Raw genomic sequence first — 13753 nt, 5'->3', positions numbered from 1 at the left:
TCCATACCTGTAAAAATAAATAAAGCGAGATTTAGAAGGCGTCCTAGGTTCTCCCATTGTCGTCAAACTAGATAAAGTGCAGAAAAGTGTGGCATTGGAAAAATGATTGAATTCTGGCTAGAGATGAAAATGCTGCAATTGAAAGTTTTCCAGAACAACATGTACTTGGAGCCGTATTAAAGAAAAATTCTTTGAGTGTTTAAGCCAAATGATCCAGTAGAGTTGATAGTGTGAGGCATATTTCACAGTTGTATAAATATTTAAAACTGTTTTTCCAGCCTATAAAACAAATAAATTAGATTATTATTATTTTTTTTAAAAACTTCACAGTGAAATCAAGCTGCCCACCTGAACTTGTCGGGGAAACCTGCTTTACTCATCCCAGCCTTCTCTCCTGTAAAAGAATCTCTCAGAAGGAAGTGTGATGAAGGCTTCCAACTAGGATAACAAAGCTGGTTTACATTTCAGGGAATTTCAGAAGGGATGATTAGCATCACGGGATACCGCCACAGGTGGTCTGTTTCCAGAGGCCTGTCTGGTTTGGGGCAGCCCTAACAAGGTGACAAGCCCTAACTTGTCACCAAGGGCCAGATCCAATGGACACAATAGCTATTCATCATGAGCCCCTTTGAACTTGGTTAGGGGTGGTCTCGGGGCTCCATTATGTACAGGAGCTTCACAGAAAGCAGTGCAGCATGTTGGCTGAGTTGCGCTCTATTCTGAGCTTTAGAACGCCACCAAACCTGTCCTTCCGTCTCAGCGCTGGTTTGTAGGTGGTCTTTCTCCTTTCTTTTATCACCCATGTTGATTCTGTCCTTTCCAAAATTTAAATTTTTTTCCTCTTACATTTTAACTGTTTCCCTGGACCACTTTCCCTTGCTAATATCTCATCCTTCACTTTTTGCCTCCAGTTAGTGCCTATCAATTCATGAGTGGATTATTAAAATTTGGTATATATATATAATGGAATATTACTCAATTATAAGAAACGACAGTGATCTGGCACCTCTTATATTTTCCTGGATTGAGCTTGAGCCCATTATGCCAAGTGAGGTAACACGAGATCAGAAGTGTAGACTCCATTTGTACTCGCCATCAAATTGGCACTGACTGATCAACACTATGGTGCTAACGTGGTAGTAATATTCTCCAGGGATGGGGGTTGGGGAGGGTAAACTCACAACTAAAGGACCCGGTGAGCATTGTAGAGGGGAAGGGCATGCCTCTAACCCCCACCAGGGAGAGGCAATGATATAAAATGTAACTACAATGTTTGTACCCTCATAATACCCTCAAATAAAAAAAATAGACAGTGATGTTTCTGTATTTATTAATAAAGAGTGACTGAATTTATTGAGATTTCCTAGCTGCTGTATAAAGCTGGGACCATAGGTAGAAAAAGCACTTCTCCAAGAGTTGGGCATCTTGAGTTTCAGCCCAGGGGTACCACCGACTCACTGGGTATCCTTGGTCAAATCATGTAACCTCTCTGGGCCTTTGTTCCCACATTACTCAGGTAAAGAACTTTGTTTTGTAAGGCCCCTTTGCATTTAGCATCCTAGGAAAGTCTTATCTGTTTTTTCTATTATATGATGCTACATTGTGAATACATTCCCCGGACTATACTTTTAATTCTTTTCCATTCTTGAAAAAAATTAATCTTGTTTTTGTTCTTAGACTGCAGAATGAAAAATGGATGAATGTCAAAGTGGGAGACATCATTAAATTAGAAAATAACCAATTTGTTGCTGTGAGTATTTGACATTGTTTAAAGAATTTATCTCAGATTAAAATGGCATATATGTAAGTATCTATATTTGCAAATTTAGTAAATCTGTACTAATCCAGAGTAATTAGGAAGAGAATACCAGTATGTATCAGTAAAAAGTCTCAATTATAGAATGTTTTAAAAGACATTGATTTATTACTTTCAATAACTTGGTAACTCTGATAAGGCTGAGTGATTATTACCTTGTCTATTTCCTTAGGATTTTTAATTAACAGGTGCAAAAGATTTTAAATCAGGATGTTGATCATTTTATGTGAGTTTTTAAAGTGCTTCTGAGTACTTTAAAAACAGTTTGTTCTCACACTATTAATTTGCAGTTTTTTCTCACATATTTTGTGATTAGTACTGTTAATATCATGATTAGTATTCATTTGCAGTATATTTTAAGAAAACATAGGCTAGAGAAAAAGAAAAGGTGTGCTCCTTCCTGAATAATCACAAAATGTTTATTGATTGTGCTGAATGAATAAAGTGTTAATTAATGAGGTCTTATTTTGTATCAAATGCACCATAATTTATATTCTCAAGCTGCCTATATTACAGTTTCCTTAATAAAATTCAAGGGGTCAGTCCAATCACTAAAATATGTACAACTCACTCTAGCTCAAATTAAATTTAGGGTGACAAAAACTATCCAGATCAGAGATTAAAAATTCAAATTATTACAGTACTTATGTCAAATATATATTAGATTATTTACAAACATTTTTGTGTTGAGTATAATTTTGGATATCAAGTTGTATACGTCATTAAATTTGAGACATTTTACCATAGGGGAAAAATATACCATAGGGGAAAAAATATGGCGCTAAGGTCTATTTACACGAACAGCAACATCATTAAGACTCCTAGACATTCACTTTCAGAAAGTCTTCTTTCATTAATGCCCCGTCCGTGTATATTGAGTTCTCTGGAACAGCCCATGTTAAGAAGACTACTCAGTGGACAGTCCATTCACAAAAGAGTTCACACTTGATGTAGAGCAGTGCATATTTATCCGGCAACCTGAATGCTTTGGAAACTAGCTGGGAACCAAAAACAAGCAAAAGGTGTTAGGACAGCCAAAATAGATGTGTCCACGGCCACTGTAGCTTGGGCTCCTTATATGTAGGACAGTTTGCCAAGTTCTCACAATCTATTTATTTTTTTGATACAATTTAAGTTAGCTTTCCTGGCTTGCTTTTGAGCTCATTAAAGACTAGGATCAATACCCTAGAAGGTGGTATCTGTTAGAAGACCATACCCTGTAGGTGGAATCAAGGCAGATGCAGTGTAAGAGCCCCCCGCGTAGGGACCTGGGTGAGAACTGAGTCTTTGCTTCATTCCTTCAGTGACAGTAAACACTTTTCTTCCATGTGTCAAGTCAAGGTGCTAGATCACCATAGGGTCTCAAAGTTCCCTTCCATGCTGTGATTCTTGGTCTAAGCTGGTCTTGACTACGAGATTCTTGAAGGCAAAGTGCATACTGATTTGCCTGGTCTTCAATACCTAGTGCCATGCTGTATCACAGGGGGCATTCAGTAATGTTGGTTGATAAATAGATATCAATCTTTTATAAGAAAGAAGATGGAAAACAATGAAAAGTGGATGTAAATTTTCAAAATTCAAGGTGTTTTGGTTCAACGGGGTACCTATAAACAGATTTGTATGTCCTAATTAAGATCACATATATTCAGGATTCTTTGTTTAAGTAAAAAGGGCCCCATATAACTCATTTTAGTTCTATTTCCAATTAAAATTATTACAGTTAAAGACTTAAGGTGCTCCTAAGTGTATGACCTTAACTTTGTTTTTAAGAAGCTGATGTGGAATTCTAAGATGTGTGCATTCAAATTAGCCAAATGGAGCTAAATTATAGAAGAATTGGCATAAACTGAAATATGCCACACATTTATCATTTTATTTGGGATTGAATATTCCAGAGGCAATGCTAGGCATATTTCTACTTCAGATATTCCATAAAAATAAAGTGCCTTGTGAGTCCTATGGGTAGCCTCTAACAAGGGTGAATATCAGACTGGACTCACTTGTTCATTACAACTATAGTATGTTCATTTATCAAATTCCTAGGGATGAGTCCAGAAAAAGCAGGAGTCAAATCTATGTCTCACATCTTACAACTCTATGACAACTCATGGCCAGCATATCTGTGCTCCAAGTTGCCCTCTAGCCTTGATATTCTAATTTGTATTTCTCTTGGTCTTTGTTTCTAATTTATTAATAGTTATATTTTCTATTATATTAATAGTATGCATGCTTGCTTGCTATTGCAAAAGCCTCTGTGAAATGAGACATGGAAAGCAAATACAAGTGCAAGTATCAGGTAGAAGGAAAACAGGTGTATGGGTGCATCATTAGCATTGGTTTAAAAATGAATCACACATTTACCTAAGTTCCCCTAAAGTCAGTGATCCAGGTGTCTCAGTGCTGTCCAATGGAACTTTTTGCCTTGAAGGAAAAGTTCTATATTTGTGCTGTCCAATGTGACAGCCAGTCATCCCATGTGACAACTGAGCATTTGAAATGTGGCTAGTGCAACTGAGGAACTGAATTTTGAATTTTAATTAATTTAGATTTAAATAGCTACATGTGACTTGTGGCTACTGTATTAGATAGCACAGATTTGGCCTTTTATTGTGGTGGTTACATGATGGGGTGAGAATGCTAATTTTCTAGTCTTCTCTAGTTCCTGCTCCTCCCGTTTTCGTTTGGAGGGAAAGCATCAAAATAACACTAAATGTCTCTCACTCCTTTGCTTGCTCCTCTCTCCTAGGAGTGGCATCTCTGATTGGTGGGTTTGGGGGCAGGGAGTGCCTCCTTTCTTCCTATTCCCTTTGGGCTCTGTGTGCAGAGAATACCTTCTGCTCTGCTGTTCCATGTCTTTAATTTTACAGGAGCCAGTTCCCATGTGGGGGCTGGGGCTGTTTAGAGCTTCCAGTGTCTATGGTTCCAGGAGTCTGTCTAACAGGGTGAAGTATAAGCAAGCCCATTTGGCCTTCGGACTTAACCCCTGGTCTTTATTAATAAAAAGATCCATTGTTCTCTGAATCCTACAGCTATAGTTCTGTTGGTTTAATCTTTGGATAAGTAGGGATGGGAGTTTCCTAAAGCCCCAAACTACAGTGCCTCTTGATTAGGTAATTTTGTTCAAAGTTTTTCCACGTTTAGCTACTCAGCAGCTACAAAACCATTTTCAAGAACAAACAAATGTTTTTATGGGTGAACTGCTGTAGTCACTTAGGAGTACTGATAAACCTCCCCATTCCCTGGTATCAGCTGTCAGGGGCTGTCAGAAAGCTTGTATTTGAGGAGCAATATTTACAGGTGTCTGCAAGAGACCCACTTAGGAATTATTACACTGAAGTAGAGTTTGGGAAACTGGGTCATTGAGGTAATGCTAATAATAGCTAGTATTTATTGACTATGTGGCACGTGCCCGACAATATTATGAGCATTTTATATGAATTAACTCATTGAATCCTCACCATCAGCCCAATGAGGGCAGGTTATGTACTACCGTATTGTTCCCATTTTACAGATGAGAAAACAGAAGCACAGTGTTATCAAATAGCTTGCCAGTGGGAGATTCAAGAGTTAAATTCATGCAATCTGGCTCCAGAGGCCCCACTCCTGACCACTGCCACCTGCTCTTCCCGACTCTATTAGAACAGTTGCCCTCATTGCCTTGAGGCTGGGCTTGCAGAGTTAGGCGAGGCAGGCTTGGATGCTGCAGGTCAAGTGATCAGAGAATGTTGCACCAATTTAGATGCATAACCTTTAGCCATTCAAACTTAGGATTTGTAACTTGATTGATGTCACTTTATCAGTAAATTTTAAGCAAGGAAAGGAACTTGCCTGAGATTGCCGATTTGCTGGCATATTCAAAAGTTACTTAACCTTTGTTTTCCACATAAGGAACCTCCATTGCTCTGACTTTTTTTTTTAATTCAAGAATACTTTGGGTTGAATATCCAGAGCTCCCACTTGCATTAGAAGAATTAAGTAAACTCCTGTTAGAAAAACATACTGCAGAGTTCTTGATACCACCAGAGCCTGGACATTCGGATCCAATGTGCCTTTCTCCTTTAACTCAACAGCAGTGCTCTTGTTTAGTTTTGCTTAGCTAGTGGTAGAAATAGAGCTCTTACTGGACATGAGCATATTTGAACATTATGAGAAGTTAGCTGTTTAGCTTGTTTGAAAAAATTCTCCCTTTCATCTCCACAACAGAGCATTCATCTTTCAGGTTTTTGATACAGTAAAATTTTTGTTTTAAAACCAAAGCATTCTTCTGGTATAGGAATTGAAAATTTCACCTCTCAGAACTGATAGGGCCAGAAAAATTAATTTGACCTAAACTTTAGGCCTAATTAAGAGTGAGCTTTCACACTCTCTTGACCCATCAGTGCTTCTCTTCCATCCCTTTTCAGCATCTGATTCTTGGACGTGCTTCCAGCCAGGCCATTTGTGTGGTTTAATTGCCCTCCTTGTTATTTTAAGTTTTATAGCTTCAAGTCAGAGTTACTTGCTGTTTCAACCTAATTGCTGCAAATAAAGTCTCTCTCCCCCTATGTATCTGGTATGTATCTACTGTCGTATATGTCAGTAGAAAGTGGGGAATTTCTAGAGAAAGATTTTTAGAAAATATTTGTCTAAGCTGTACTGAAGAAAAAGCTTGTTGCTAAAGTGTAGAGGAATAACATGCCATTTTTGACATTAAAAAAAGTAAATGGCCGATGTTTACATGCAATTACCAATTTGTGGAGGAGAAATTTGCAGGCAAGGATTTTTTTTTCCGCCTGTCTGAATAAATTCTATGATACCCAGTATTATTTTCCTCCCTCTTCCTCTTCATCTCTTTCTTATTCTCAAATCGATTTAATTAGAAAAACCCAAATCAATGATGTATCTCGTACCTATTAGTAGATAATCAACGTGCATTTGTTGGGTCTGAAATGCAAATTTTAAATAAAAATGTTGCCTATAACCTTATACACTTTCATTTTTAGGATTTTATTCTGATTTTGACTCAATTCACGAGTCCTTTTGGATTTCCATTTTTATTTTTGGACTGAAAAAAGAAAAGAAAACATAGCATTGTAGATAATAAAGAGGATGAAGAACTCTATGTGTTAGAATGGCTTAAAAAATAAAAGGAGATTCAAGTGTTCAAGTTTATCTTTCCATCAGATTATGGAGCGATCATCTCCAGATGGCTTCACCATTGTAGTTTTGGTTTTTGCACACTAGCAAATAAAAAAAAACAAAACAAAGCAAAACACTTTCTGTTTTTCATAGTTGTATTTCAGTGATTAGTGGCCCTCCAGAAGAAAGAGCATACATTTTTAGATTGGAATTTCTAAATTCTAGTTCCAGCTATGCAGCTTAAGCTGTGTGTCCGTGAGTCTGACGTGAAATCTCTTGGAGTCTTTCCTCAATTTGATGTGATGACATTCTCACCGTGACTTTGGAAAGGCCACGGACTTCACAGGAGTGAATTTAGTGGTGGGCGTGGGTGAATCTGTTCCTTACTCACCGCTGGGTGGGACACGGCCTCTCCAGGATCCTCAATCGTACAATGGGGACAGTGTTACTCATCACAGCGTCGCTGAGAGAATAAATGACACAATTATGAGAGAGTGTTTTGTAAACCCTTAAAGATTGTATAGCTTTAAGGCATTATCATCACTTGAGGTTTTGCTTTAATTTTTTTAACAAACATAAATTATGCCTAATAAACGTATAAGGACAATATTTTTGGCTTTGAGGACTTGAAGATGTCTAGTGGATTCTTTTCATGCTTCCTGTGATGGGAATCATCACTTCAGGTCTCCATGAAGCAGCTGCGTGGGCTTCCTGTTGTCTATGTAGAAGCTGAGGAAGGGATGTTGTGTTGGAAAACACTGCTTCCCTCGTGGGAGACACAGCTGAGGCCCTCCCGGCAGAGCAAGGGGAAATGGCACCAAGAATTTATGGAAGAAAGTAAAAATAGGGGTCGGTGGAAGGTAGTTCTGGTTGGAATGAATGGTTGTTTGCCTGGCCCACCTGTGAATTCAGACAGTCACACTTTCTTATTCCTCTTCTTTACTTCTGCTAGTACCTCTGTCTGGGGGAACCTGCCTTTCACTGCTTCTAGAATCTTCCATGATTCTTCTCAGCTACCAACCCAATGTTCTCTCTCTCTCATTTGCACTCCTTTCGTAGACCTTTGTTACTAAGACACTTATCATAGTCTTCCTTTACTAAATTATAAAATCCTTGGAGCAAAGGGGTTTTTACTCATTTTAGTATCCCCTGTAGTTTATTCCTCAGACTTCCTGTGTTCAAATCCTGGTTCCCCTGCTTACTAACTGTGTGTCCTCAAGCAAGTTGCCGAAACTCTCTGAGCCTTAATTTGCTCATCTGCAAAGGGGGGGCAACAACAGGACTGACACTACAGGATATCTGTGAGAGTTAAATAATCTATCCCATATAAAGCTCTTAGGACAGTGCCAGACACATAGTAAGTCCTCACTAAATATCAGCTACTGGTATCATGAACACTGACATCTAGAACACAAGTTTCTGGATCAACTAGGAATTGGGTCCCCTGAGATTTGCCAGGGGGGGCAGCTTAAGGAGGTCTGATCTGCGTTTCCCAGAGTCATGGGGCTGGTGGCCCTAAGACCCATGTGGCGTTCCACTCCCGGCCCAGCACCTCTAGCAAAAGGGTGGCGAGGAACTTAGCAGGGCTGTTACTGCAGCTCTCTTGCCCTTTCCTTTCCAGAATTATTACTGAGCGCACTGCAATAGAGGAGGACTGCCTGTGTGACAATGAGTACTGTCACCACTTATTCTGCTGGTCCTGCCCCTTCACACTCCCTCCTCAGTGACAATGAACTAAACAACCTGGCAGGGAGAAGTTAGCAAAAGGGAACAGCAAGGCTCAGCAGTGGGGCAGGGAGAAGGGAGGATGGGTGAGGGGAGGGCAGGACAGAGATAAGGGTTGGGAAAACAGGAGGCAGTTTCAGAGGACATCAAAGAAAAAGGTGGCAATGGAGGAGACGAGAAAGGCAGGAGGTAGGAAGGGAGGAGTCCCAGGACCCGGGGGAGTACCAGGAGCAGTTAGATGAGAACCCACTGGGGGTCAGCCTGTGGGAAGTTGGGTCACTGCTCAGGAGAGCATCCAGCCACCAGGTGGCGGTGGTGCCTCAGTGGCCTGCTCTGAGCCCGCGTGGACAAGGACTCCTTCCCTTGTTTACCACAGTGTAAGTGTCAAACATTAAACATCTGAGCACAGGATTAAACATCTGATCCTTCTTACTATGCAGTTTCCGAGGAGAGCAGCCCTAGGTACAGATAGGCATCTTTCTCTATATGTCACAACTATTTTTAACCACAGAGATCAGACTTAGGGAATTCTGGGTTTTATTTAAAATGAGCTTTCGAAGCTCAGGGGAGGAGAGACACAGGCCTAAAGAGCATGAAAGCTCCATCGCTGTGGCGCCTGATGCCTTCATGCGTTGGAATTTAAATGTGGGAAACAAGATCAAGGTGAATTTTCAAAACGATTTTTTTCCCCTTTAAAATCAAGATGAGCAATTTTTGGCTGTCGAGTGGCATGCATTTCTGACACGTTCTTCCTATGGGTTTTCTCTGTTTCCCCGAGCGACAAGTCAGGAAATTTCTGCCTTCACCAGCTTCCGTTTTCGTTTAGCATCGCCGAACGCTTGATAACGCAAACCTGTCTGTTCCTTCAGGAGCTGTCAGTGAGTTTTTTCCAGCTTGGTTTTATCCCAATTTAGACAAAACTACACACATACCCACACAGAGCCTGTTTCTGAGTTGGGAATTTAAAAGCTTGAGACAATGAAGTAAGTGAATTTATTCTAAATTTAACCTCTAGGTTGAACTGAGAAGGAAGCAATTTTAACATCTTAAAAAAAAAAAACAGGGTAAGAAAATTTCACAGATTTGGAAATGCCAGTTGTTCATTCAGGCATATAGCTAGAGCATTGTTAGGCTAATGTCTCAAAATAAATTGCTAAAATTGAATTCATTTTAAACATTCAAATCCTTCAGAAGGATTTGATAACAATACTTATTTTAAAATGAAATTTGAAATGAAATGGGCAAGCAGTTTCCCAATGTAGAAAGCTACCAGAATTTTAAAGCTGAATTGTGAGAAGTGATTTCCAAAGCTCAGATGGGCAGCGGAATAGAGCTATTTATCTCTGAAAAAAACTAAACTGCTCAGCCTCTGAATTGTTTTCACTGCCTTTAACGACCTTTTTTTGGGTCTCTCTTGCTTAGCCCTGACTTTCTCTTATCTCTCCCCTTCCTTATTCCCTACCACCTTTTTCTTTTTTCCTGGTTATCTGTTTTATTTTGCTTTTCTTTCCATCTTTCTCTCTTTCCTTTACTTCCTTGCCTCTCTCATTTTTTTTTTTGGTTTCAGTTTCCTCCTCCTCCTTCCCTTCTGTCTTTTCCTCATGTCCTTTTCCTGCTGCCTGCACTTAACTGATCATGCTAGGTAATTAAAGTGGGTGCATATAAATATTTCCAATTATTTATTGGGGAGAGTTTTATATTTTCCATTAGTAATTATCAAAGCAAGAAAACAGAATTTATATATTTCTCTCAAAAACAGTAAATCAAGTGGCTAATTATATATATCATATTTTCTTCCCTTGCTCAAGTCATGGTGGCTTGGGGGCACATAAAGTAGCATAGGCAAGGAGAGAGGGAGGGTTTTGTTCAGGGCATGTGACATGGAGGTAGACCAAGATATCACTTCTTTTACTTTGTTTCTAAGATTCTATTGATTCATTAGTAGAGGAGAGGTGATATAGCATAAAAGACTTTGAACCAACCTTCCCTTCTCTTTTGTCATGATTTTTTAAAATAGGCTGATCTGCTTCTCCTATCAAGTAGTGAGCCATATGGTCTCTGTTATATTGAAACTGCTGAGCTTGATGGGTAAGTTATGAACATTGGAATAATTAATTAGGTTGGTTTATAATTTATGTAAAAGTAATATCTTTAGAAATAGGACTTAAACCTTATTTGTTATTTTCTTTGACATAAAAATCTGAATTGCAAAATGCATTGATAATCATTTTGCAATAATTTTGAAAACTGTCTTTTCTCTTAAATTTATTTTTAAACTTGTGTTTTCTCTTGAATTTATTTTTCTTTCAGAAATAGTGAGCTAAATATGTGTACGTGAATAGTTTTATACAGGGATTCCAGTGAGATTCCTTAGAAGTTTTTTTTCCATGTTAGTTTTAATTTCAACTTTGATTTTTCTAAGGAAAATGAAAAAAGGTGGAGATCAAGATTCCCTGAAGGAAGGAATGATGTTACTTTACAAGACAACAGTTTGAAATTGTGGTAAATGAAGACAGAGAGATAGAAGAAAGAAACAGAATATGATGTAGTTTTAACACTGATATTAATTTAGAAGTTAGTTATATACCATATAACAATTCTGTTTCAGCGGATTTAATTTGTCTGTCTGCCATAAAAACGTTCATCAATGCTTGTATTTTAAAGAAATGATATATGTGCATTCTATTGAGGGACTTTTTCATTTAATCCTGATGTAGGTACTATCTAATCCCTATTGTACAGACAATGAAACCAGGGGCTTGGAGAAGCTAGGTGATTTGCTCCAGATATCTGAAAGTGAAGTCATGACTCAGACTTGCAGTCTGACACCAGAGCTGGGGCTTTTAACCTGTGCCTCCTAAATCATTGCTATCTTGAGCTATTCAAATAGAGTTTAGCCTGTGAGATCCTACCCCTGGTTTGAGCAGAACGGTTACAGACACAGCTAAAACAATACTGAGAGGAAAATGTATGGCACTGAAAACATACACTCGAAAAGAGAAATAGTTGCAAATCAACAATCTAATCTTCCATTTTAGGAACCTAAAAAATAGCAAAATAAACCCAAAGTAAGCAGATATAAGGAGGTGATAAAGGGTTAAAGTCAGTGAACTTGAAAACACAGACTAACAATAAAGAAAATCAACAACCCAGAACTAGTTCTTTGAAAACATCAATGCAATTGACAAACACCTAGGAAGACTGACAAACAGAGAAGACACAAATTAGCAATATCATGAAAGAACCGGGATAATTCACTATAGATCCTGAAGACATTAGAAGCATAATAAATATATACTACAAACAACTCTACACACATAAATTCAACAACTTATATGAAATGGACCACTTTCTCAAAAAACACAAACTATACATTCCATATGAAATAGATAATTTGAGCAACCCTGCAACTATTAAGAAAATTGAATTCAGATGTAAAATGTAAAACTATACAACTTTTAGAAAATACATAGGGAAGCATCTTTGAGATCTGGGGATAGTCAAAGGAATTTTAGACTTGACACAAAAAGCATGATCTATTAAAAAGAAAACTTGATAAACTGGACTTCATTAAACATTTTTGTTGTATGAAAACACACATCCTGTTAAGAGGATGCGAAGATAAGCTATTCAGACTGGGAGAAAATATTTTCAAACCATCTATCTGAGAAAGGACTTATGTCTTGAATGTATTTTAAAAACTCCCAAAATTCAGCAGTAGAACCAAACAACCCAATTAGAAAATAAGAAAATAATATAAACAGATATATTTCACCAAAGAGGATATACATATGACAAATAAGCACATGAAAAAAGATGTTCAACATTATTAGCCATTAGGAAAATTAAAATTAAAACCATCATGCAGACCTATTAGAATAGCTAAAATAAAAAATAGTAACAACTCCAAATGCTGGCAAGGATGTAAAGAAACAGGGTAATTCATACATTGCTGGTGGAAATGTAAAATGCTACAGTTACTCTGGAAAATAGTTTGGCAGTTTCTTAAAGACTAAAACTAGACATGCAACTACCATACAACTCAGCAATTTCTCTCCTGGGCATGTTATTTCTGAGAAATGAAGACTTATGTTTACACAAAAACCTGTACAGGAATATTATGGTAGCTTTATTCATAACATCTCCAAACTGAAAACAACCTAGACATTCTTCAGTAAGTGAATGGTTAAATTTACTGTGTGTGGTACATCCATATCTACTACTTAGCAATAAAAAGGAATGAACTATATTGATACACAAAACAACTTGGATGAATCTTCAGAGAATTATACTGAGTAGCCAATCCCAAAGGTCATATACTATATGATTCCATTTATAGAACACTCTTGAAGAGGCAAAATTATAGAAATGGAGAACAGATTATTGGTTGCCAGGTGTTAAAATGGGATGGGGGAGGCAGAGAAATGGGTGTGGCTACAAAGAGCAACCTGAGGTGTCCTTGTGGTGATGGAAATGCCCTATATCTTGACTGTGTCAATGTCAATATCCTGGTTGTGATACTGAATTACAGTTTTGCAAGCTTTTGCCATTAGGAGAAACTGAGTAAAGAGTACACTGGATCTTTCTGTATTATTTCTTTTGCTGAAAGTCACTTTGAGGTTTATGAGGATACTCAAGCAGATTAAGGAAGAGCATAGCATGACACTGAAGGCATTAATCTGGAGTCTTAAAAATATTTTTTAAAGTATCAATGAGGCCTATGTGACTATTCCTCCATTATTAGTTGTCAGATTTGAAGGTGGAAGTGAGACATTGGAGAGAATCCAGAGGAAGTAATCAAAATGATGCCGAACTTTGATGAATGACGTGAGGTAGAGAAGCCCAGCTCAAGTTCCACCTTATCTATGAAGTTCTTCTTGACCATCTCAATCCCTACTCATCTCTGCCTCCTAGGAATTGGCAGATTTTGATTGAGATTATTTTTAAACAAGCTAACCTCAATGATACATCCAACTTAGTGTTTCCTGAAGAAAGCTATTTTACCAGTGGGTATTCCTTAAATTGGATTCCCCTTTTCCTATACCATTGTGAAACTCGTTTATAGATTGTGAGATTGAATGCTGTCTTGGCTAC

The 13753-nt window shown here is 38.0% G+C and overlaps 1 protein-coding gene across 9 annotated transcripts in view; it reads left to right on the top strand.

The window, feature by feature from the left end:
* ATP8B4 (ATPase phospholipid transporting 8B4 (putative)) overlaps positions 1-13753 on the top strand; it is a 224076-nt gene that overhangs the window by 101426 nt on the left and 108897 nt on the right. For all 9 annotated transcript variants that reach the window (XM_076004353.1, XM_076004354.1, XM_076004355.1 and 6 more), the window contains 2 exons: positions 1678-1750; positions 10677-10747. In XM_076004353.1, the coding sequence (XP_075860468.1) occupies positions 1678-1750; positions 10677-10747 (144 nt within the window). The remainder of the gene's footprint in view (positions 1-1677; positions 1751-10676; positions 10748-13753) is intronic.

This window comes from Microcebus murinus, chromosome 6, assembly GCF_040939455.1.
Source record: "Microcebus murinus isolate Inina chromosome 6, M.murinus_Inina_mat1.0, whole genome shotgun sequence".
NCBI lineage: Eukaryota > Metazoa > Chordata > Mammalia > Primates > Cheirogaleidae > Microcebus > Microcebus murinus.
This window is presented reverse-complemented; position numbering and strand designations above follow the sequence as displayed.